At 44.8% G+C, this 26,700-nt stretch overlaps 1 protein-coding gene across 1 annotated transcript in view; it reads right to left on the bottom strand.

Annotated features, from left to right (window-relative positions):
* Nucleotides 1-2,932: 2,932 nt before the first annotated feature.
* Nucleotides 2,933-26,700, bottom strand: part of tprb (translocated promoter region b, nuclear basket protein) — a 243,904-nt gene continuing 220,136 nt past the window's right edge. The window contains exons 46-51 of the mRNA XM_072511248.1: nucleotides 23,049-23,155; nucleotides 20,261-20,362; nucleotides 14,759-14,915; nucleotides 8,247-8,362; nucleotides 4,829-4,927; nucleotides 2,933-3,121 (exon numbers count right to left, since the gene is read on the bottom strand). Coding sequence (XP_072367349.1) covers nucleotides 3,063-3,121; nucleotides 4,829-4,927; nucleotides 8,247-8,362; nucleotides 14,759-14,915; nucleotides 20,261-20,362; nucleotides 23,049-23,155 — 640 coding nt within the window. The 3' untranslated portion in view covers nucleotides 2,933-3,062. The remainder of the gene's footprint in view (nucleotides 3,122-4,828; nucleotides 4,928-8,246; nucleotides 8,363-14,758; nucleotides 14,916-20,260; nucleotides 20,363-23,048; nucleotides 23,156-26,700) is intronic.

The raw sequence follows: 26,700 nt of genomic DNA, 5'->3' as shown, positions 1-26,700 counted from the left end.
GCCATATCCCAAACCAATGAGCCTCTGAATTGAGCTCCAAGACATCTGGAAAATGATGTTGCATTAACCACTTTTCATCCACATAGCAATGTTTTGAGTTAAAATTGGTTTTCCTGGTTTAGATCAAACACAATTATTCTCCAAGACTTTAATTTGGGCATTATTCTTTAACTTTCTTCCAGAGCAACATCTTGTAGAATTGTCAGTCAGAAAAAATTGGCATGGCTTTCCTATAAGAATCACTTCTGCCATTTCGTTTCCAAATCCTGAACGTGCTGAAAAATACGAGTACTATGTTCTTTCTGGTGGTAAGTTTCAGCTTGATGTGTGTTTGGGGAGGTCACAGTTAACAGGGTATTAAAAAATCCTGAAAATCAGATGAATTAATCAAAAATTCAAATCTTTAGACTGTGCCGGTCAGTCAATAAATTGCCAGTATCCAGTAACAAAGGACTGGGAGTAAACAGGTAGCTACAGACCTGTCACTTTATCTCAATTATGAGGACACAGTAATGTATACAAATTGGAGTAGGAAGTCACATATAGATTAAATGTTCAAACCATAATGCAAACAAGGCAGTTTAATGTGAGGGATGAGCGAGTCTATGCACTTTGAAACAAGAGGACGTAAAATCAGAACATTTTTTTAATGAAGAGACCATGAACAGCAGAGATGCAATCAGTGGGTTTTAAGTGCCCATATTATATACAAGATCACAAAGCTAGTATACAGGAACAAAAAAAGCATACAAGTTAATGGTAACATTGACCTTAATTTCAAGATTGGAATTAACAGGGGGTGGGGGTGTGTGGGAGTGCGTGCTTGGTTATGAGGGGGGGTGGGGGCAAAGAAAGGCGTGCGTGTGGCAGGACGCGTGTGGCTGCCGGAGAGGGGAGAAGAGCTTGCGTGGCTGCGGGAGGGAGGGGAGAGCGTGCGTGGTTGCGGGGGACGGAGAAGAGTGCACTTGTGGCTGCGGGGGGGGGGGGGAAAGAGAAAGAGCACGTGGCTGCGGGAGGGAGAAGTGTGCGCATGGTTTTGGGTGGGGGGGGCGCAGTCATGCGTGACTATGGAGGGAATGGGAAAAGTGTCCCCAGTATGGTAATTCAGCACCTTCTCATTAACCAACTGAACCAAAGTAGAAGCATTATACTCCCACTGAAAATGACATCCCCCGGGAAATGCCTTTAGATATATGCAGGTGAGGGCTTTTGTGAGGCGACAGGTGAGGGAATTCCCGTTGCTCCCGGCACAAGAAGTTCAAGATAGGGTGATCTCGGGTGTATGGGTCGGGGAGGGCAAGGTGTCAGAAATACACCAGGAGTTGAAAGAAGAGGGGGAAGCGCTGGTAGAAGAGTTGAAGGGTAAATGGGAGGAGGAGCTGGGGGAGGAGATCGAGGAAGGTCTGTGGGCTGATGCCCTAGGTAGGGTTAATTCCACCTCCTCGTGTGCCAGGCTCAGCCTGATACAATTTAAGGTGGTCCACAGAGCGCACTTGACGGGGGCGAGGTTGAGTAGGTTCTTTGGGGTAGAGGACAGATGTGGAAGGTGCTCAGGCAGCCCGGCGAACCATGTCCATATGTTTTGGTCATGCCCGGCACTGGAGGGGTTCTGGAGAGGAGTGGCGGGAGCAATATCTCAGGTGGTGAAAGTCCGGGTCAAGCTAAGCTGGGGGCTAGCAATATTTGGAGTAGTGGACGAACCGGGAGTGCAGGAGGCGAAAGAGTCCGGCATTCTGGCCTTTGCGTCCCTAGTAGCCCGGTGAAGGATCTTGCTAATGTAGAAGGAGGCAAAGCCCCCCAGCCTGGAGGCCCGGATAAATGATATGGCTGGGTTCATAAAGTTGGAGAGGATTAAGTTCACCTTGAGAGGGTCTGCGCAGGGGTTCTACAGGCGGTGGCAAACATTCCTAGACTATCTCGCGGAGCGTTAGAGGAAGATCGGTCAGCAGCAGCAGCAACCGGAGGGGACGTCCTGGGAGGGGGGAAAGGGGGGACTGCCTGGGAGGGTGGATGAGCAAGAGATAACACGAAGGGTTGGGGAAACTGGCACGTACGGGTGAGGGCCAGTGTACAAAGCTGTGTAAATATATCATTTTGCCATGTATATATCTTGCTCTGCGCGATTTCTCTTTTTTTTTTTGTTACGAGGTGGGTGATTATAGTTTGTAAGGGAGAAAAATTGTGTTAAAAAACTTTAATAAATATATATATATTTTTTAAAAGAAAATGACAAAAAGGCCCAAGTACTTGTTTAAAAAATGAGAACTTTTTAATTATAATAGACGCAAACATAGGAAATAGAAAAAACTTCTACAAATGCAATTTAGGTACAGATCATCAATGATATAATAGAATGGCAGATCAGGCTCAAAGGGCTGCATGACCAACTGTTCCTATGCAAAATGGTTTGCAATTGTCTGAACAGAGAATGGAGAATTGGCATACAGCAGTCTGCAACAAAAATGGAATTGTCACAGGAGCTTGTGTAAACCAAGTGGTTTCTCCAGACTCACTATTATCTAATCAGCTTGAGAAACAATTGATTCATTTTCTCAAGTCCCATTTACAACACTTGCTTTAAGTAGGCTAGGTCAGGGCACACTTCATTAGCTAGCAGTCTAGACATGTCACTGATATTACAACATGACCAAAGTGTAAGCAATAGCTTTGCAGGTGTTACAGGTTCTCTCGCCATCCCCCCCACCCCCGGCCAATCAAAGTAGAGGAAACACATTCAATTTTAAGTGAAATCAAATGTTGCTTTTGTTTGACAAAATCTTCCCCTTACTTCACTCCTCTCCGTTTAGATAAATACTACAGCGTTGATCCTGTTAACCAGAAAGCCATTAATACAAGAAGAAGCGTGACAAAAGACTTGTATGGATGCCGTGAGAAAGCCTTCCAAAGAAAAAATTCAAGCTTCATAACAATGTAAAAGGAAATCATTTTATTTTCATGAGGTTACATTGTGACAAGTACCCACAAATGCACAAAATTCAAAAAATTTAGTTCTATTGTAATGAGACAAGCCAGGGATCAATATGCATTCTGGGCATGCGTACTCAATTATGATTTCCTTTGTTTATTCCACCTCCTCTTCCAGACATTGAATGAGACATACCTACAAAGAAGAAACATGAAAATGATGACCTGAAGTTTTGGGAACAGTCTACACAACATTTACTGTTACTTCAACTTCAAAACATTTTTAGATGCCAAGTGATAAATGTAGAGTTGGTGAATATTGATAGAAAAAGTTCCAAACTTTCTTTGAAGGTCACACTTCCTCCTCCTTCCCCTGCTGCAAACTAATGTTGCATGCAAAGCCCAGATAAATGTTGACAACCCAATGGAAACCAATTTGACTCGTAAAATTATATTAGGATTTAGACTGAATAAAACTCTAGCTTTTTGAATTAATACTCTGCGTGAGAATGTTCAAAACGAAAAACACAGAGAAAGAATAACCAGAAAACACAGCAAATATTCAAAACCTAGACCTGCAAGTTGACAAATTTAATGAAAATAAATGGGTGTTCAAGCTTCCCTACATGTGAATGTATATTACGTACTGGATCAAATAAACTTATGCCAATTCAATTGCAGTTGCCAAAACCAGAGGTGCTGCAAACCAGACACTGTCAGCTTGGTTTGGGGCGAGAGAAGAATACATTTCAGATATTCCCATTCTACTTTATATTAGGAAAATATGTGTAGAAATATATATATATATAATTTTTGAATAAAATAATTGTGTGTGTATATATATATATACACACAATTATTTTATTCAAAAATTATAAAAATCAAATCTTGTCCATTGGATGTCAGTAAATTGTTTGTCTTAATGCTTTTAAGCAATGATCATTTTGAAAATGTTAATATATTTTCTGCCATACAGGACAGATATTATAATTTCAAAAGTTGATTTGTGTTACTATTCAAAAAGATGACCTGTATTGTAGACAGCAATTTCTAATTCAACTAGTCTCATTCCTGTGTTATCACAAGTATTGTATAATAAAAAAAATGAAGCAAATACGGCATACTTTGCCTTTTTTAATGTAAAGTAAAATTATGTGCTGCAGATTTTAAAACATGGACTTAAAATTATATAGTTCACTCAATCACCCCAAGCTTGGATTTTCAAGTGTCTTCCTTGGGAGCCTCAGGACCCTTCATTAGTTAAATCTAGATCTCAAATCACATGATCAACTTGCAAAATTCTCTGCCGCTCTGTGCTGAGTGAACCGCTTTAAAAATTCCCTCAATCTAAGCATTCACCTGCAACCATAAAGCCCAGTTTGAATATGACTGGTTTTATGGCTTGTTGCTGGTCTCCTCTCACTAGCAATTGCTCCCCACTTCACAAAAAAAGCAAGCATGTCTTTGTCACAATTCTGTCTGACATGCCTTCTAGAGTCAGCCTTTAGATGTGTGAGGCAAGTTTTTTTTTACACAGGTGGTGGTAAATATATGGAACGCGCTGCATGGGAAGGTGGTGGGAGCAGGTACAATAGCGGCATTTAAGGGGCATCTAGACAAATATATGAATATGGTGGGAATGGAAGGATACCATCAGACTTTAGTTTAGGCAGCTACCATGGTCGGCGCAGGTTTGGAGGGCCGAAGGGCCTGTTCCCGCGCTGTATTGTTCTTTCTCCCCACTATTACACCCTCGAAAAACAGTTAAAATCCATCTCTTGGACTATGCACCCAGTCTCCAGCCTAAATTCCTACTTTGGTTTGTGTTCACATTTCCATTTGCGAAGCATTCCAAATTTTTTTTCAAAATCGGAAGTGTTATATCAATTGAAGAGGGCCTTACCTCTACGGCTAATAAACTGTCTTCCTCGAACAACAGTTCTCCCCATCTGTGGATAAAGCCGTACTCTTCGCAAAGGTTTCGGCTGACTAACACTGGCATCTATCAAAAGATGTCATTAAAAAAATAAAATCCAGAGATATTAGCAGTGCACACGTCAAAAAATTATGGCTGTTGTGTTATTTATCAAAGCATGATTAATATTAGACAGCTCAGTTACTGGTCAATATTTACAATAACAAATATCATGTTTGATTGTTCAGTATTTTGTTCACAATAAGGAAACCATAGAAAAAACAAAGAATTAAGTTCAGAAAGGAATAAGCACAGAGGGATGTGATACCATGATACACAATACTGTACTTAAGAATCAAGTGTTTTGCATCAGGCCACTTTTAGTACTATATCTCATGGTTGCATTTAAAAAAAATTAATTTTACAGGATGTGGGCATCGCTGGTTAGGCCTGCATTTATTACCCATCCCTAGGGCTAAATCGCTGGCTATGAAAGCAGACCAAGGCAGGCCAGCAGCACGGTTCAATTCCCGTAACAGCCTCCCCGAACAGGCGCCGGAATGTGGCGACTAGGGGCTTTTCACAGTAACTTCATTTGAAGCCTACTTGTGACAATAAGCGATTTTCATTTTCATTTCAGAAGGAGATGGTAGGGACACCCACTGTGATGTTAAGGGGGGGGGGGAGAGAAAGAGAGATGAGTTCCAGGATGTCGCACCAGCAACAGCGATATATTTCCACGCTAGGGTGGTGAGTGACTTAAGAGGAGAACCTCCAGGTGGTGGCGTTCCCAGGTATCTGCTGCTCTTGTCCTTCTTGATGGCTGTGGTCGTGGGTTTGGAAGGTGGTGTCGAAGGAACCTTGATGAGTTACTGCAGTGTGCCTTGCAGTTTGTACACATGGCTGCCACTGTTCGTCAGTGGTGGAGGGTTTGAATGTTTGTTAAAGGGGGAGCAATCAAGTGGGCTGCTTTGTCCTGGATGGTGTCAAGTTTCTTGTGTTGTTGGAGCTGCACTCATCCAGGCAAGTGGAGAGTATTCCATTACACTCCTGAACATAGAACATAAAACATACATTGCAGGAGGCCATTCGGCCCATCGAGTCTGCACCGACCCACTTAAGCCCACACCTCCACCCTATCCCAATAACCCCTCCTAATCTTTTTGGACACTATGGGCAATTCAGCACGGCCAATCCACCTAACCTGCTCGTCTTTGGACTGTGGGAGGAAACCGGAGCACCCGGAGGAAACCCACGCCGACACGGGGAGAACGTGCAGACTCCGCAGTGACCCAGCGGGGAATCGAACCTGGGACCCTGGCGCTGTGAAGCCACAGTGCTAGCCACATGTGCTACCATGCTGCCCTCCAAACTTGTGACTGACTTGTGCCTCATCAATGGTGGATAGACTTTAGGGGGTCAGAAAGTGAATCACTTGTAGGATTCCTAAGCCATTGACGTGCCCTGGTAGCCACAGTATTAATATGGTTAGTCCAGTTCAGTTTCTGATCAATGGTAACCCTCAGGATGTTGATTGTGGGGATTCAGCGATGGTAATGCTACTAAATGCCAAGGGGCGATGGTTAGATCCCCTCTTGCAGGCGATGGTCATTGCCTGGCAATTGTGTGGCAAGAATGTAACTTGCCACTTGTCAGCCCAAGCCCGAATATTGTCCAGATCTTGCTGTATTTGGGCATGAACTGCGTCATTATCTGGGGATTCATAAATGGTGCTGAACATTGTGCAGTCATCCGCCAACATTCCCACTTCTGACCTTACGCTGGAAGGGTGGTAATTGATGAAACAGCTCAAGATGGTTGGGCTTAGGTCATTACCCTGAGGAAGTCCTGCAGAGATGTTCTGGATTTGAGATGATTGATCTCCAACTACCATAACCATCTTCCTTTGTGCAAGTATGACTCCAACCAGCAGAGAGTTTCCCCCGATTCCCATAGACTCCAGTTTAGCTAGGGCTCCATGACGCCATACTCTCTCAAATGCTGCCTTGATATCAAAGGCAATAAATCTCACCTCTGGCATTCAGCTCTCTTGTCCATGTTTGAACCAAGGCAGGGGCGGCACGGCGGCTAGCATTGCTGCCTCACGGCGCCAAGGACCAGGTTCGAACCCGGCCCCGGGTCATTGTCCACGTGGAGATTGCATATTCTCTCCATGTCTGGATGGGTCTGACCCATACAAAGCCAAAGTTATGCAGTGTAGGTCGATTGGTCATGCTAAATTGCCACTTAATTGGGGAAAAAATGAATTGGGTACTCTAAATTTTATATATTTTTTAATAAAATGTTTGAAGCAAGGCTGTAATGAGGTCAGGTGCTGAGTGACCCTGGGGGAACCCAAACGGAGCATCGTGAGCAGGTTATTGCTCAGTAATTGCCGCTTGATCGCACTATTGTTGACTCCTTCCATCACTTTGCTGATGACGGAGAGCAGACTGAATGGCAGTAACTGGCTGGATTGGATTTGTCCTGTTAATTGTGTACAGGACACACCTGGGCAATTTTCCACATTACTGGATAGATGCCGATGTTGTAGCTGTACTGGAACAGCTTGGCTATGGGGTGCGGCAAGGTCTGGAGCACAAATCTTCACTACTATTGCCGGAATATTGTCTTAGCACGCCACCGTGCCATCCCTAGTTTGAATGGACCATATTCCTGGCTTGGGTCACTGTCTGTGTGAAGTCTGCACGTCCTCCACGTGTCTGCGTCGGTTTCCTCCGGGTGCTCTGCTTTCCTCCCACTGGGCCTGAAAGATGTGCTGTTAGGTAATTTGGACATTCTGACTTATCCCTCGGTGTACCCGAACAGGCGCTGGAATGTGGCGATTAGGGGCTTTTCACAGCAACTTCATTGCAATGTAAGCCTACTTGTGATAATAAAGATTATTATTATATTATAAATCGGAGTATTGGGGATAAGGTTTTACAAAGTAACAACCTAAGCTGGTTGGGTTTGAACTGAGGCAGGCTGGATAGCAATGTTGGACTTTGCACAGTGGCTCTCAAATAAATCATGATGATTGTGCGTGTTTAAATGGAAGCAGAGGTTAAATCGCGGAGGGATTTAAATCAGATTAACCAACTAATTGTGTTGTGTCATTTACACCAGTTTAAAGCTCTTCGTATTAGGACATTGAGCTTTTTTTTAAAAAAAAGGTCAAATTTGCTGCTGAGCAAACCCAGTGTTTGTGTAATTTTGTCCTTTATAATATCCTAAAGTCAAGAACCATCCACAAGGGGAAACAGGGACATGAACCTCTTCCACTGGATTATTGCTCCATTAATACTGGTTAAGCACATGCTTGCTGCACTATGTGCAAGCATATGCTTTCAGAACTCAGAGAAAACGTACACAAATCCACCAATGACCTTTTTAAATTACTTACCCGCTGAACTGGAAGGAGGATCCTGACTAGTTGATGGGAGATCTGACTCTTCAGATGTCTGAGCAGATTCTTCCTCCTGATGCCCTTCAATTTCCAACATCACATCCGAACTAAGACTGAACAAATAAGATATGCTTAGCTTGTTAACTAATGAACTCATGGGGTTGAAGTGCTTCTCAATTAAACAAGGTCATCAGGAAAACCATCTAATTGAAAAGGGATCAAAATCAAAGAAACTTTACAAGATTACCAATTGCACCAAAGATACTATGCAACTCAATACTAGGATTCTGGTTTGTAACTCTTCGGAGCAATAATGTTCTGCTCGGCATGGCCAAAAAGCTGAGGTTGTGCTTGAGTTCTTGAACGCATATTCAGGAATCCAGGAACGGAATCTCAGGACATAAAATTGAAACCCTGTGAAGTGGGCAGTTGATGTCGTCCAATTGGAATGACATTTCCAAACATACTCTGCCATTTAATAAGATCATGGCTGATTATCTCAGATATGCATTCTTCCCAAGCCTAATAACCTGTCACCCCCTTGCTTACCAAGAATGTATGCACCCCTACCTTCAAAATAATCAAAGACTCTGCTTCCGCACTCTTTTCAGGAAGAGTTCCAAAGATTCACGACCCTCAGAAACAAATTAGCCTCAGCTCAGTTTCACATGGGCAACACCTTATTTGTAAGCAGTGACTCTTAGCTCTCGATACTCCCACATTTGTAGAGAATTCCTAGGCTAGATCTTCAACAGTGAATATTGGAATCCCTTGAGAGAGCCAGTTTCAGTGAGATCAGCTGACTCCGTTCACTGGCGTCAAGGTGGGTTGTTGAGAAATTAGTGGATTGTTTCTTGGTCGCATTTGCCATTGTGCATGCAATGTGGTGTGTTTGACCACGGTTTGCATGCTAATTCACAGGTACCTCATAAACCCCAAATGCTGGAGTACAAGATAGATATTGTAAATTGTCTCATCTTTCTGACCTCTTAAAATGAGTGGAATCTTGTGGCCTTAGTCACTGAGCAATTGTCTTTAATCTCAAACTTTATTTACTTTAAACAAAGGACCATTGATCCCTTACTGAATATTAGCTACAGCTTGGGGTCCGGTCTTGGGATTCATAATATGGCGAAGAACTCTCAACTTCGGAAATACTTTTCACAAAGGATAGTCAAAAAACCTCCCAAAACATCTGTATGACGAATAAACGAGTATTGGGCCACTAAGGCACATATTAATCAATTGGGTGTTAAAGTCTGAATGGAGTGCCACTGTCTCCAGCAGACTTATTTAACTACCCCAAGTGAATGACAAACAAACTTCCCAGCTTTTCTCAAAGTAGCCACAAGATTGGGCGGAATGTGGCGCAGTGGTTAGCACTGGGACTGCGGCGCTGAGGACCCGGGTTCGAATCCCGGCCCTGGGTTACTGTCCCTGTGGAGTTTGTACATTCTCCCCATGTCTGCGTGGGTTCAGCCCCACAACCCAAAGATGTGCTGGTTAGGTGGATTGGCCATGCTAAATTGCCCCTTAATTGGAAAAAGAAAAATAATTGGCTACTCTAAATTTACTTTAAAAAAATTAGTCACAAGACGCATCTTTTCCCTGAAGACTGTGCGACAGGACAGCATGGATCATAGAAGGTTGCATCGTGCACGGGATCATTTAATTTTTCTCTTCTCTTTCCCCCCCCCCCCATATATATTTTTACATATATATTCATACAGTTATCATTCCACATTACTCAACATTACTTTTTTAAAAAATAAACATTGAGGTATTTATGGTTTTACAACAATAAAATAAACAATGTACATGAATTTATAGACAGTGCAAAAGCCGTCTTCCTCCCTCACAGGTCCCACCTTTACTAACCCCCTACTCGAAACTAATCTAACCCCCATCCCCCCAACCCCTCTTCTGCTGACGGTTAATTTTCTGCAAAGAAGTCGACGAATGGCTGCCACCTCCGGGCGAACCCTAACATTGACCCATTCAAGGCAAACTTGATTTTCTCCAAACAGAGAAAGCTAGCCATGTCCGATAGCCAGGTCTCTGACTTTGGGGGCTTTGGGTCCCTCCAAGCTAATAGAATCCATCACCGGGCTACCAGGGAAGCAAAGGCTAGAACGTCTGCCTCTTTCTCCTCCTGGATTCCGGGTCTTCCCACACCCCGAAAATTGCCACCTCTGGACTCGGTGCCACCCTTGTTGTCAATACTTTGGACATGACATCCGCAAACCCCTGCCAGAATCCCCTAAGCTGCGGGCATGCCCAGAACATATGGACATGGTTCGCTGACCCTCCCGCACACCGATCTTCTACCCCAAAGAACCTGTTCATCTGGGCCACTGTCATGTGGGCCCGGTGAACGACCTTAAATTGTATCAGGCTGAGCCTGGCACATGTTCTGGACGCGTTGACGCTACTCAACGTGTCTGCCCAGAGACCATCCTCTATCTCCTCTTCCCACTTGTGTTTCAGCTCCTCAGTCTGCGTCTCCTCTGACCCCATGAGTTCCTTGTAAATGTCAGAAACCCTCCCTTCTCCCACCCACCCTCTTGTAACTACCCAGTCCTATATCCACTTTGGTGGTAGGAGCGGGAAGGTTGAGACCTGCCTGTGTAGGAAGTCCCGCACCTGCAGGTACCTAAACTCATTTCCCCTCGCCAATCCAAATTTCTCCTCCAGCTCCCTCAGGCGAGAAAAGCTCCCCTCCATAAACATATCTCCCATCCTCTCAATCCCTGCTCTCTGCCATCTCCGGAACCCTCCATCCAGCCTTCCCAGGGCAATCCGGTGCAGATTGGAGACCACACCGATGCTCCCTCCGCTCCCACATGCTTCCTCCATTGCCCCCAGAACTTCAGGGCCACCACCACCATGGGGCTGGTGGAGTACTGTGCCGGCGGGAACGGCAGAGGCGCCGTTCCCAACGCCCCCAAACTGGTGCCCTTGCATGAAGCTGCCTCAACATGCTCCCATACCGACCCACCCCCCACCAACGCCCCCAAACTGGTGCCCTTACATGAAGCCACCTCAACATGCTCCCATACCGACACCCCCCCCCCCCCCCCCCCCCCCCCCGCATCCACTTCCCAATTATGGCTATATTCGCCACCCAATAACAATTACTAAAGTTCGGCAGCACCAGCCTGCCCTCCCCCCGGCTCCGCTCAAGCATCCCCTTTTTTACTTGCGGGGTCTTACCTGCCCATACAAACCCAGTGATTACCTTATTGACCCGTTTAAAAAAGGACCGTGGAATAAAGATGGGGAGAGACTGAAACACAAACAGGAACCTCGGAAAGACTGCCATTTTCACTGTCTGTACCCTCCCAGCCAGTGAAACCATCCTGCATTTGGTCTACTAATCGGGCCAAATTTAACTTGCGTAGCCATTCCCATTCCCGTGCCACCTGGATGCCTAGGCACCGAAAGCTTCCCCCTACCACCCTAAACGGCAGTTCCCCCAATCGCCTCTCCTGCCCCTTGCCTGGACCGCAAACATCTCACTTCTGCCCATATTTAGTTTATACCCAGAGAACCGGCCAAATGCCCCCAGTATCCTCATGATTTCTTCCATCCCCTCCAATGGGTCCGATACATACAGGGGCAGGCCGTCTGCGTAAAGCGAGATTGTATGTTCCGCTCCCCACCGGATCAGCCCCTTGAGGTTCTCAGCGCAATTGCCAGCGGCTCTATGATTAACGCGAATAACAGTGGGGAGAGCGGGCATCCCGGTCTCGTCCCCCGATGCAGCCTGAAATAGTCCGATGTTGTCCTATTCGTCCGTACGCTCACCCAAATCCGAACTGTCCCAGTACCTCCCACAGATATTCCCATTCCACCCGATCAAAAGCCTTCTCTGCGTCCATTGCGACCACTACCTCCACATCCCTATCTTTTGGAGGCACCATGATCACATTTAACAACCTTCTTACATTGGCCACCAACTGCCTACACTTAACAAATCCCATCTGGTCCTCCCCAATCACTTCCGGAACACAGTCTTCAATCCTAGAGGACAAGATTTTGGCCAGCAGTTTGGCGTCCACATTCAATAGGGATATCAGCCTGAAGGACCCACATAGCTCCGGGTCCTTCTCCCGCTTCAAGATCAATGAGATTGTGGCCTGTGACATCGTCAGGGGAAGCACCCCACGCTCCCTTGCCTCATTGAACGTCCTCATCAACAGCAGCTCCAATATCTCAGAGAACTTTCTATAAAACTCCACTGGGTACCCGTCCGGCCACGGGGCTCTACACGACTGCATGGCCTTCAGACCCTCTACAATCTCTTCCAACCCGATCGGTGGGCCCCCCAGCCCTTCTACCAGCCCCACATCCACCTTCGGGAAATTCAGCCCCCCTAAAGAGTGCCTCATCCCCTCCGGCCCAGTTGGGCGTTCCGACCTATACAGCCTACTGCAAAATTCCTTGAACGCCTTATTCACCCCTGCTGAGTGTCCAATCCGGTTCCTGTCCCCATCCTTTACTTTCCCAATCTCCCTGGCTGCCTCCCACTTTCCAAGCTGCTGCGCGAGCATTCTGCTGGCCTTCTCCCCATGCTCATAGATCGCCCCCCTCGCCTTCCTCAGCTGCTCTACCACCCTCCCTGTAGTTAACAAGCCAAACTCTGCCTGTAGCTTCCGTCGTTCCCTTAAAAGTCCTGCCTCTGGGGTCTCCGCATACCTCCTGTTGACCTGCAATATCTCCTTTATCAGTCGGTCCATCTCTGCTCTGCCTGCTTCCTCCCTATGGGCCCATATCGAGATCAGCACTATGTAAACGGACCCCTTCGACAAGCATAACATCTGCTCACCCCCCCCCCCCCGCGCTTCCATGAGCTAGCCCGCCCAGTTAGCTTTGTGACCCCCGCCCATGGCGCCAGACATTCTCCCACTTATTGCCCCCCCCCCCCCTTCCGGGACACACATTCAAAAGAAAAGCAGTCCCAGCACAATTGCCCTAAAAAAGGAAAAAAAACACGATAAACAAAGGAAAGATCAAACAGAAGCTCCAGCATCTAACAAACACACCTCAACCCCCATCAATGCAAATGTAAAGTCATTCAACTCATGACTTGGATCAAGGGCAGCACGGTAGCATTGTGGATAGCACAATTGCTTCACAGCTCCAGGGTCCCAGGTTCGATTCCGGCTTGGGTCACTGACTGTGCGGAGTCTGCACGTCCTCCCCGTGTCTGCGTGGGTTTCCTCCGGGTGCTCCGGTTTCCTCCCACAATCCAAAGATGTGCGGGTTAGGTGAATTGGCCAATGATAAATTGCTCTTAATGTCCAAATTGCCCTTGGTGTTGGGTGAAGGTGTTGAGTTTGGGTAGGGTGCTCTTTCCAAGAGCCGGTGCAGACTCAAAGGGCCGAATGGCCTCCTTCTGCACTGTAAATTCAATGATAATCTATGATTAATCTAGGACAAAGGTTCGGCACAACATCGTGGGCGGAAGGGCCTGTTCTGTGCTGTATTTTCTATGTTCTATGTTATTCAGCTCTACAACAGGCCGCAAATCAATACTGAAGGCATTACAAATTATGTCCCAGAAAAATAAGAGAAAAACAAGAAACTTTTTTCACGTGAGCGCTGCAGCAAAGTTCAAAGTCCTCAGTCCTCCACCAGTCCTTTCCTTCTAGCGAAGTCCATCGCTTCCTCGCGCAACTCAAAATAAAAATGTTGCTTCTCATATGCGACCCAGAGACAGGCTACAGCAGTCCAAACTTCACCTTTTTCTTAAAGAGGGTTGCCTTTATCGGATTGAACCCCGCTCTTCTCCTGGCCATCTCCGTACTCAGATCCTGGTAGATCCGCAGGATACTGTTTTCTCACTTACAACTCTGTGTCTGCCTGGCCCACCATAAGATATGCTCCCTGTCCAAGTACCTGTGGAATCTCACCACCATTGCCATCGGGGGGTCTCCCACTCACGACTTCCTTGCAAGCGCTCTGTGAGCCCTGTCCACCTCCAAGAGTCGGCAGAACGTCCCATTCCCCAGCAACTTCTCGAACAGGCCCGCTATGTATGCCCCAGCGTCCGCTCCTTCGGACCCCTCCGGGAGACCGACGAATCTCAAGTTCTGCCGGTGTGATCTATTCTCTAGGTCCTCCAACTTCTCTAGGAGCCTTTTCTGCTGGTCTCTCAGCATCCCCACCTCCAACTCCACCACAGTTCCTCCTACTCAGCCAGCGCCTTCTAAGTTTCTGGATCGCCCGATTTTGGCCATCCAATCTAAGTTCCAGCTGCACAATCGATTTTTAAAATCGGGTCCAAGCATTCCTGCTTCTGCTTGGCGAAGCCCTCCCGAATAAACTGCATCAGCTGCTCCGTTGACCGCTGGGTCGACAAGCCAGGACTCCGGTCATCCGCCATGCCTTCTCATGCCGCAGCTTCAGCCCAAGCCTCCTCCTTTTTTACAAGTGTAACAAATAAAAATCGTAAAAGTGAATTAATTTAATTTATGACAGATTGAAAGGTACTTGTATTATCTTACCTCTCTTGGTCTGCTCCTTCCACAAACACTTCATCCCCATCTTCACCACCTCCAGAATCAACAGTACTAGACAGTCCCATGGACGTTGTAATCATGGGAACAGATTGAGAAGCATGTTCGGTTACATCTGACTGTGTACCCTCATTGAAAACTGTTACTAAAGGAAAGTAAAATAGCAAAACTTCAGTTACCTAAAAGCAAGTTGAAATCTCAGCATGACAGTAAAGTGCTAAAAGCCATCAATATTATAATTAAGAGATTAAGTGACATTGAGTGGAATTGAAAACTAAAGCCTGCAACTTTTCGGTCTGCGTATTAAACAGGCATGGTTCCATGTTACACAAGGGAGAAACTCCCAACACCTATTCATGCAGACAGAAGCATATCCAGTGCTGCAGCTCAGTAAATTATTTTGAAAGTGACTACGTAGGAGGGTGGTCGTGCTTCTGGGAGCTCCAATCAGGAACTGCTTTTTAAAAAATGTTTCCCTATTTTTTCGTGTGATACTGACCAGGAATCGCAAGGTGACCGACAGGATAGGTTCCCCCTGTGCCGATCCCACAGCCGAACGGAAAGCAAAAGAAACTAGGTAGCCCAAAACTGATCTGCTCTGGACGGACTCAGGAGCCTTGGTGACCTCGGAGCAGCAGTCAGCAACAGATCCAATCACACTAGACATGCTCTCAGACGCCTTTGGCCAAAGAATTCAATGAACAATTCAACTTACACGTTCAAGAAGCAGTGGATGCTGATATTGGACAGAATATGCAAGTCAACAGAGGAAATCGACAAAGTTGCTGGAAAGGTAAAAAAAATGGCGAAACTCTGAAGGGCGTCGAGGAGGCGCAGTTTATGTCACTCTGAAGCACAGACTGCAGCAGTGGCCGATGAAAATGAAAAGGTTGAAGGCGAAGGTTGACTACCTGGAAAATCAATCACGAGGCAGAACCGGAGTTATGGGATTGCAGGAGGGAATGGAGGGCCCAAGCCCCACTATGTATTTATTATGGATGATCTAGAAGATGACGGGGAGATCCTGGAAAGACTGCCGTTACTCAGACTGCTCTTACCCCGGGACTCTTTCAAATCAGTAAGTGGCTCCAGGTGCATTTTGACTTATTATCCACTAGAAAGGCGGTGAAACCATGTGCGAGGGGCGTAGTATATGAGCAGGTCGTCTGTTGGCACACCAACTGAGGTGACAGACAGGTCAGGAACTCAAGGTATGGTTTAGTGACAGCACTGAGAGACGTCAATGCGGCATTTGAGGCTTTCTACAGGGATGTGTGTAGATCGGAGCCCCTGATGGGTGTCAGATATAGTGAAGTTTCTAGACAGGTTTCCCATCCTGAGTAGAAGAAGAGAGTAGGGATAGACTCAGATGAGGTGCTGAGGGCAATTGAGTTGATGCAAACAAGGCTCCGGGCCCTGATGGGTATTGCGTTGAATTTTCCCAACAATTCTCGGACCAACAGGTACAGTAATGGTAGATGTATATAATGATGCTGTAACTCCGGGTTACCTGCCTGATATGCTTACACAGGCTTCCAGCTCCCTTATTTTAAAGGAAGCTAAGGATCCACAGAGTGTGGGTCTTACACGTCAATTTTGCTGCTAAATATAGATGCCAAGATACTCGCTAAGATTCTGGCTCTGCAGTTAAAGCCATGTGCCCCAGATATAGTGGTAGAGGACCAAACAGGATTTGTGAAGAGTAGGCAGTGGTCATCTAACATACAGTGGGTTCTGACTGTTGTCCTCTCGCCTTCCTTGGTCATTGAGCCAGAGGCGATTGTAGCCATGGTTGCAGAGAATGCATTTGACAGAGTGGAGTGGAAGCACCTCATTGAGGTACTTGGGAGGTTTGGATTCAGGCAAAAATTCATTTCATGAGTGTGTCTGCTGTACAAGGCTAGTGTTCGCATCAATGCAACAAGTTCGGGATACTCCCTCTAAGCAGGGGTACAGGACAGGGATGCCCATTGTCGCCGCTCCTTTTCGCTCTGGCAATACAGCGTTTGCCGATGGCACCAGGGGTTTCTGGAGTATGGAGGGGGATATTTAGATATATTGTCAGGAAAGCATTAGAATAGTAGTCGAAGGATAACAAAGGCATCCATGAGGGTTTCAGCAGCAAATGAACTGAGGCAGGCGTGGAGATGGATGATATTATAAAGGCAGTGGGCAGTTTTCAAGTTGGAGAGGATGTGGTGCCAGGTGGGATGCTGAAGTTGTAAGTAGTCTGGTTCAGTCGGAGGAAGGACATGAAATCAGTGGAAATAGAGAACCTAGTGGAGTGGTTCGACAACAATCTATCTCTCAATGCCAGCAAAACTAAAGAGCTGGTCATTGACTTCAGGAAGCAAAGTACTGTACACATCCCTGTCTGCATCAATGAGGCCGAGGTGGAGATGGTTGACAGCTTCAAATTCCTAGGGGTGCATAACACCAAAAATCTGTCCTGGTCCACCCACGTCGACACCACCACCAAAAAAGCACAACAACGCCTACCTATACTTCCTCGGGAAACTAAGGATATTCGGCATGTCCACACTGACTCTTACCAATCTTTACAGATGCACCATAGAAAGCATCCTATCTGGCTAGATCATAGCCTGGTATGGCAACTGCTCGGCCCAAGACCACAAGAAACTTCAGATAGCTGTGAACACAGCCCAGTTCATCACACAAACCTGCCTCCCATCCATTGATTCCATCGACACCTCCCGCTGCCTGGGGAAAGCGGGCAACATAATCAAAGACCCCTCCCACCTGACTTCCTCTTTCAACTTCTTCCATTGGGCAGGAGATACAAAAGTCTGAGAACCTGCACAAACAGATTCAAAAACAGCTTCTTCCCCGTTACCAGACTCCTAAACAATCCTCTTATGGACTGACCTGATTAATACGACACTCCTGTATGCTTCACCCGATGTCGGTGTCTATGTATTTACAGGATGCACCTTGTGTTACCCCATTATGTATTTTATTTTTATTTCTTTTCATGTACTAAATGATCTGTTTGAGCTGCTCGCAGAAAATTCCTTTTCATTGTACCTCGGTACACGTGACAATAAACAAATCCAATTTTAACTTAAAAAATATCCACTAAACACACCTAAAGCTTTGCCTATTTCAGCATAAGTTACCAAGCCTTAATTGCCACCCAACCATGCAGGCCTCAAAGTAGTGTGGAGCTGTTTCAGATGATGGGAGTTTTAAAAATAAGTATATTTATTAGAATTTTACATTCAAGAAACCGACACATCCAAGTTACAAAATAATACCATACATAGGGATCAGAAAAAAGGTTCAACATATATGGGCACAAAATGGAACAGGAGAACATCACAACTGGCTTTGTACAATCATAGGGAAACCCAAATATACCTGAAACCCCATCAGAAACCAAGGGGAAAGCAATAATGTCATAAAAACTGCACACCCTACCACGTCGCACTACTTGCAGCCAAACACATCACACAAACTCTTGGCTCAGACGGCATCACGTGCATCAGCAACCCAACAGTCATTTCTTTTGGATATCAGACTCAATTGCACCCATGCAAAAGCCAAGAACAGATACATCATACCCAGCACTACAAAAAAACCAAAGATAGTCCAGAAGAACCCCAGTTCTAAGGGTAAGTTTCATACTTATCCCAAAACGCGATCCAACCCCAATCCAGGCTTCGAACAGAACCAATATCGATCATATAGTCAGAGCCAAGACTTTCAGCCAGGACGATATCGGCATTGGCAGCCATTATGCAATGAGCACAGCACTGGCAAGGGAGGAGCCCACTCAATAACAACTTTGTCACTGAAAACATGATCCCACCCCAGTTGCCATGGACAAGCTAGGATTTCAGCAGTTTCAAATTCCTAGGGGTGCACATCTCCAAAAATCTGTCCTGGTCCACCCACGTCGACGCTACCACCAAGAAAGCACAAAAGCGCGTATACTTCCTCAGGAAACTAAGGAAATTCGGCATGTCCACATTAACCCTTACCAACTTTTACAGATGCACCAATGAAAGCATCCTAACGGGCTGGTATGGCAACTGCTCGGCCCAGGACCGCAAGAAACTTCAGAGTCGTGAACACCGCCCAGTCCATCACACGAACCTGCCTCCCATCCATTGACTCCATCGACACCTCCCGCTGCCTGGGGAAAGCGGGCAGCATAATCAAAGATCCCTCCCACCCGGCTTACTCACTCTTCCAACTTCTTCCATCGGGCAGGAGATACAGAAGTGGGAGAACACGCACGAACAGACTCAAAAACAGCTCCTTCCCCACTGTCACCAGACTCCTAAATGACCCTCTTATGGACTGAGCTCATTAACACGACACCCTGTATGCTTCATCTGATGCCAGTGCTTATGTAGTTACATTGTATATGTTGTGTTGCCCTATTATGTGCTTTCTTTTATTCCCTTTTCTTCCCATGTATTTAATGATCTGTTGAGCTGCTCGCAGAAAAATACTTTTCACTGTACCTCGGTACACGTGACAATAAACAAATCCAATCGCATTTTATTTTGGCTCTTTCTTGTGAGAGAACCGACCAAACACTTCTCAGGACATAGCACAAGCATACACCCCAAGAAAAGACAAATACGCAATGTACAGCAGGATGAAAACATGATCAGACCCAGAGCCTGTGAAAACGCAACCACTCTTGTGCTCACATCACGTGACCAAGATTGTGGGAGATTTAAAAAAACATCTTTGCTGTTTCACTTGTTTCTTTCTGAATTCTATCTACTTCACACCAATGTTTAAACTTTTGCATCTGATTTGACATAAATTCAAAATCTGCCCTGCTCATTAATGATTCTTCAATGACTGATTAAAAAAACAGCTGTTTACCTTATTCACAAAGATCCTCGATGTTCTGTAGAGGACGACAAGCCTCTTATTTACAGCAAGTTCCAATGCAAAATTATAGAAATTTTATGAAGAGCGGTTTATCATGACAATGTGGTACACAAGAAATTATTATAATCTCTTTTATAACATTGCATTGCACATTTAAGCGATTGCCAAACAATGTAATGAAAGCCATGCTTCTTTAATTAAAAGAAGTGTTGGCTGAACTCGGAGCTCCCCCATTCACAGGAGAAAATCCAGCCTATTGTTTTTGGATTAAGCCTCCATGGAAATAATGTATATAAGAAATGGGGGGGGCAGGAGAATTGAGCCTTTTAAAAAGGATTTAGCTTGTGATGTCATATGTTGCAACTTTCAATAAGAAAACAATGACATTTTACAGAGAGTAACTGTGGAAAGTTAATGGCTCAATAACATAATCTCACATGGGATGATGGCAATACCCATGTCCCATAAATTCTGCTACAAACTATCTGTCAAATTGTGCAGCAAGGCCAAAAAACCAAGAGAAGGTCATATTTTTAAGTAAGAGTGCAAAAACACCATCACTCTCCCAGAAGTGCAACTGCTCTTGCTCCAATTAAGATAAATCCAATAAATGCAAACCTGGTGCATGAACTTGCAGTGGGGTAGTAGGTACACTACGGCCTCCAGATTCATCTTCATGAACAGCAGCAAGGTAAATGGGAGTTTCGTACATTCCTAGCCCTACCAAGACAAGGAGACTAGTTACTCTCAACAAAATCAAAAATCAGAATAAGCAGATGGCCCACAAGTCATTGCAATATGGGAGCAAGCAGGCCTGAATTACTGCAGTCCATAGCTGCATTGTTGTTTTCGTTTTATTAAAAGGCCAGTAAAAGCAGCATTTTAGAACATATTCTTTGTTGAAACACCCATGACATTTGTTCCTTTGTGGAGTGCTATCTAATGCTTCTCAATGTGCGTCAACATCTGTCAAAGTGGTATCATGGTTGAATTCAATATAGTGTTTGAAAGTGAAAAGCACAAATCAGCCAATAGAATTTTAGACTGGGGAAGGCTGACATTAATGGGATGAGACAGAGACTGTCCACAGAAGATCTGTGGAGAATATTTAAAGAAATATTCAACAAGTTACAGAGAGAGTATACACGTGAAAGGAAAAAACACCACTTCACAGAAAAAAAACAGCCATGGACAACTAAGGAGGTTAGGGACAGCATAAAACTAAAAGAAAGGGCTTACAAAAATGCAAACCACAGCACAGATCTGGATGAATGGGATAGATACAAAGACCAGCAAAGGGTCACAAAGCAGCTTGGAATAGCTACTAAAAGGGATGATGAAAGGAAACGTGCAAGGGACATAGTCAAAAGAAATTTTATGGTTATACAAAGGGAAAGCAGTTGGTCAAGAGCAATGTAGGACTACTAAAAGCTGAAAATGGAGATATTGTCATTGATAATGAGGAAATGGCAGACATGGTGAACAAGTATTTACAGTTGAAAAGGTGGATTGCTTGCTGGAAGTCCCGAAAAAATTAACAGTCGACAAAGGACAGAGACTTAATACAGTTAACAAAGTACAGGATCAGTAACTAGGAAATTAATGGAACTAAAGACTGACAAATCCCCAGGACCTGACTTTCCATCAGAGGGTGCTAAAGGAAGTAGGGAAGGGCAGCACGGTGGTGCAGTGGTTAGCATTGCTGCCTCACGGCGCCGAGGTCCCAGGTTCGATCCCGGCTCTGGGTCACTGTCCATGTGGAGTTTGCACATTCCACCCATGTTTGAGTGGGTTTCCCCCCCACAAAGTAAAAGATGTGCAGGGTAGGTGGATTGGCTACGCTAAATTGCCCCTTAATTAGAAACAATTAATTGGGTACTCTAAATTTTTTTTTAAAAAGTGGGGGAGCACATTGTAGATGTTTGAACTATAATCTTTCAGAGTTCCCTAGATTCAGGAGTAGTCCCTCTGGATTGGAAAATTGCACGTCACTCTACTTTTTAAGAAGGGTGAAAAGGGGAAACCAGGGAAATCAGGCTGATTAGCCTAACATCTGTAGTGGGGAAATTGCTGGAATCTATATCAAGGATAGGATAATTGAACACCTTTAAAACATTTTGGTTGATCAGGAGAGCCGCATGGATTTGTGAAGGGAAGGTCACGCCTGACATACATTATTTTTTATTTTAATAAAGAGGTGACCATGGTAGTGGGGCATTTGATGAAGTCCCACATAAGAGACTGTTAACAAAGGTGGAAGCCCACAACATTGAGGGTAAATTATTGACATGGTTAGGAAATTGGTTGAGTGGCAGGCGACAGATAGTGGGTATAATGGGTAATTACTCCATTTGGCAGGATGCGTCTAGTGGTGTACCACAGGAATCTGTGTTGGGGCCTCAGATAATCAAAAAGGATAATGGGTGCTAGTCTTTATATCTTGAGGATTGGAGTATAAAGACACAGAAAATATGATGCAGCGAGACAAAGTCCTGGTTAGACCCCACTTGGGAGTAATGTGAGCAGTTCTGGGCACCTCACCTCAGGAAGGATACATTGGCCTTGGAGGAAGTGCAACGTGGGTTTACAAAATGATACCTGGACTACAGGGGTTAAGTTACGAGGAGAGACTACACAAATTATGTCTGTTGCGCTAGAATTTAAAATGCCGAGGAATGATCTGATTGAAGTCTTCAAGATATTAACAGGAAAAGATAGGGTAGATAAAGATTATAAAACTCGGAAGCATAGTCTAAACATTCAGGCTAGATCATTCAGGAGAGATGTCAGGAAGCACTTCTTCACACAAATGGTGGCAGAGATTTGGAACTCTTCCCCTTCAAAGAGCAGTTGAAGTTAGAACAGTTGTATATTTTAATCTATGTTAGATGGATTTGTGTAAAGCAAAGATATCAAGCGATTATGGGCCAAAGGCAGGTATATAGAGTTTGGCCACAGATTAGTCAGGATCTCATTGAATGGCGGGACAGGCTCAAGGGACCGAATGGCCTACTCCTGTTCTTATACGACCACTGTTTCAGTACGGAACAATGCTGTTGCATTCATTTTGATAATTGAGCTTTCAGATCACTTGTGACATTTAAGATTTCAATTTAGTACACCAAAACAGTAAAGGACGAATACAAAGTATTTTTAAAAAATCCACTAGACTATAAAAGCGCAGGTTTTAATTGCACAATAACCATTTGCCCCACTATAAATATACTCAGAACAGTTCAATCACAGTTATTGATACTGAATGACTTGTCTTGTAAAAATAAAAGACTTAATATAACAAATACAAGTGAAATTTAGTCCCAATTACTTCATATACTTTTCCCCTTGAGTATAAATTATAATAACTTTTATTTATGTAACGATTTTGGTATCTTCGCAAAAACATTACCTCCCTGTGATGCCAACTGTCCAAGGTCTGACTGACTTGAACTGGTTTGAGACATATCTTCAGGTGGTCCAAACCTGAACCGGGGGACTCCAGTAACCTGCGGAGAACTAACCACAGCTTCCAAAATTAGTTTCTACATGCAAGTCATGCCTAAAACAGAACAAAACTAAGTCTGCTGCCTAAATTTCTCTGCAACACATGCACTGATATTCTGCCATTGAATAGATCATGATGTCACCAATTGATCACATTACAAAAAAAAAATTCAGAAAACATGAAAATGTAAAATAAAGTGCCAGCTTCCTTGACACCAATTTCAAGTTGAAGAAAGTTCGGAAAAGGAGCACTTCAGGTGTTTGGCATCTCGAATATCAAAATATATTTGACTAACTTCAGTCAAATCTCGAACTTTTGTTTGTGTCAGAAAACATTCAGTGCTTTCACAAAATCTCACAATTTTTACATATAGAAACATAGAAAATAGATGGTCATTAGGCCCTTTGAGCCTGCTCTGCCACTCATTATGATAATGACTGATCCCACCTCTCTCCGCTCCCCCATATTCCTTTAGCCCCAAGAGCAATATCTACTCATTCCTTCTTGAAATCACACAACGCTTTGGCCTTAACTATTTTCTATGGTAGTGAATTCCACAGATTCACCACTCTGGGTGAAGAAATTTCTCCTCACCGCAGCCCTAAAAGGTTTACCCCTTATTCTCAAACTAAGACCCCTAGTTCTGGGCTCCCCCAGGGAACATTCTTTCTGAATCTACCTCGTCTAATTTTGTTAGAATTTTATACATTCCGATGAGATCCCCTCTCACCCTTTTCTAAACTCAAATGAATATAATCCTAACTGACTTAATCTCTCCTCATATGACAATCCTGACATCCCAGAAACCAGCCTGGTAAACCTTTGCTGCACTTTTTCCATGCCAAGAACATCCTTACTCAGATAAGGACACCAAAATTGCACACAATATTCTAAGAGTGGCCTTACCAACACCCTGTACAACTGCAGTGAAACATTCCTATTCTTATACCCAAAACCTCTTGCTATGAAGGCCAACATACCATTTGCCCTCTTTACTGCCAGCTGTACCTGCACGCTTACTTTCAGTGACTGATGCACGAGAACACCAAGATCTCACTAAAGTACCCACCTTCCTCAATTTACACCCATTCAAATAATAATCTGCATGCCTATTTTTGCTACCAAAGTGGATAACCTCACATTTATCCCCATTATATTGCATCAGCCATGTATATGCCCACATACTCAGCCTGTCCAAATCACGCAGATGCATCACTTCATCCTCGTAACAGCTCACCCTCCCACCCAGCTTTGCATTTCCTGCAAACTTGGGAGATAATACTCTTCGTTCCCGCGACCAAATCATTAATATATAATGGTTAACAACGGAGGTCCTAGCCTGACCCCCGTGGTACCCCACTACTCATTGCCTGCCATTCGGAAAAAGACTCATTTATCCCAACTCTGCTTACTGTCTGCTAACCAGCTTTCTATCCATCTTCGAAAGATTAGTCATGAGATACACAACTCCAACCTTCCAGATTGCCTTGATCCACTGCAATTCACCTTCTGCCACAACTAGTCCACAGCAGTGCTATCTCCCTGGCCCTACCTGGAGCACCTCGACAACAAGGACACCTACGCCAGACTCATGTTCATTGACTACCAGCTCCGCCTTCAACATCGTAATCCCAGCCAAGTACAAAAAAAACAAACTCCAAAACCTAGAACTCGGCTCCTCCCTCTACAACTGGATCCCCGACTTCCTGACTCATGGACCGCAATCAGTAAGGATAAACAGCACCTCCTCCACGATAGTCCTTAATACCAGGGTCCCGCAGGGCTGTGTACTTAATCCCCTACTATACTCCTTATACACACACAACTGTGTGGCAATATTTGCCTCAAATTTTATCCACAAGTTTGCTGTTGACACGACCATGGTGAATTGGATCTCAAACAACGACAAGTCAGAGTACAGGAGGGGGGATAGAGAACTTAGTGGCATGGTGCAATGACAACAATCTCTCCCTTAATGTCAGCAAAACTAAGGAGCTGGTCATCGACTTCTGAAAGCGAAGTGCCGTCACGCCCGTCTGCATCAAATGTGCCGAGATGGAGATGGTTGACAGCTTCAAATCCTAGGTGTAAACATCACCAAGAATCTGCCCTGGTTCACACACATCGACACAAAACACAAGAAAGCGCCTTTACTTCCTCGGGACATTAAGGAAATTCGGCATGTCCACAATGACTCTTCCCAATTTTTATAGATGTACCATAGAAAGCATTCTATCTGGTTGCTCACAGCCTGGTATGGCAACTGTTCGACCGAAGACCGTAAGAAACTACAGAGAGTCATGAACACAGCCCAGTCTATCATACCAGCCCGCCTCCCATGGACTCTGTCCACATCTCCCACTACCTTGGGAAAGCAGGCAGCATAATCAAAGAGCCCTCCCGCTTGCGTTATTCCCACTTCCACCCTTTTCCATTGGGCAGAAGATACAAAGGTTTGAGAACACGCACCAATGTATTCAAAACAGCTTCTTCCCCACTGTTATCAGACTCCTGAATGGCCCTCTATGGGCTGGACTGATCTTTCTCTGCATCTTCTCCACAGTTGTAGCACTATATCCGCCTGCTGGACCCAATGTCGATGTTTATGTATTTACACTGTGTATTTATAGTATGTTCCATGTCATGTATGGGGCAATCTGCCTGGACTATACACAGAACAATACTCTTCACTGTACCTCGGTACACGTGACAATAAATCTAAATCATCTCAAGACACAACCTGCAATTCCAAGTGCTTGAACTTTATATAGTGATTTGCTATTTGAGACCTTGTCGAACGCCTTCTGAAAGTCGAAATAAACCACATCCAGTGATTCTCCCTGGTCAACTCCACTAGTTACAACTTCAAACAGATTTGTCAAGCATGATTTCCCTTTCGTAAATCTATATTGACTTTATCTTATTATATTGCTGCTTTTCAAAAGCTTTGCTATGGATTCCCTGATAGCACGGTAGCATTGTGGATAGCACAATTGCTTCACAGCTCCAGGGTCCCAGATTCGATTCCGGCTTGGGTCACTGTCTGTGCGGAGTCTGCACATCCTCCCCGTGTGTGCGTGGGTTTCCTCCGGGTGTTCCGGTTTCCTCCCACAGTCCAAAGGGTCAGGTGGATTTGCCATGATAAATTGCCCTTCGTGTCCAAAATTGCCCTTCGTGTTGGGTGGGGTTACTGGGTTATGGGGATAGGGTGGAGGTGTTGACCTTGGGTAGGGTGCTCTTTCCAAGAGCTGGTGCAGACTCGATGGGCCGAATGGCCTCCTTCTGCACTGTAAATTCTATGAAATGTACTCTAGCTACATTAGCTACCCTGTGAGCTGTAGGAACCATTTCAGAGTCTAAAGTATTTTGGAAAATGACCACTCATGGATCTACTATTACTCAGGCCACTTCTTTAAGTACTCTTGGATGAAGCTGATCAGGCCCTGGACATTTACCAGCCTTTAATCCCATCAACTTCCCAAAACCATTTTTCTACTAATACTGATTTCCTTCAGCTCCTCACTAAAACTTGTGTTTCTCAGAACTTCTGGTACAT

This window comes from Scyliorhinus torazame, chromosome 7, assembly GCF_047496885.1.
Source record: "Scyliorhinus torazame isolate Kashiwa2021f chromosome 7, sScyTor2.1, whole genome shotgun sequence".
NCBI classification, from domain to species: Eukaryota; Metazoa; Chordata; class Chondrichthyes; order Carcharhiniformes; family Scyliorhinidae; genus Scyliorhinus; species Scyliorhinus torazame.
This window is presented reverse-complemented; position numbering and strand designations above follow the sequence as displayed.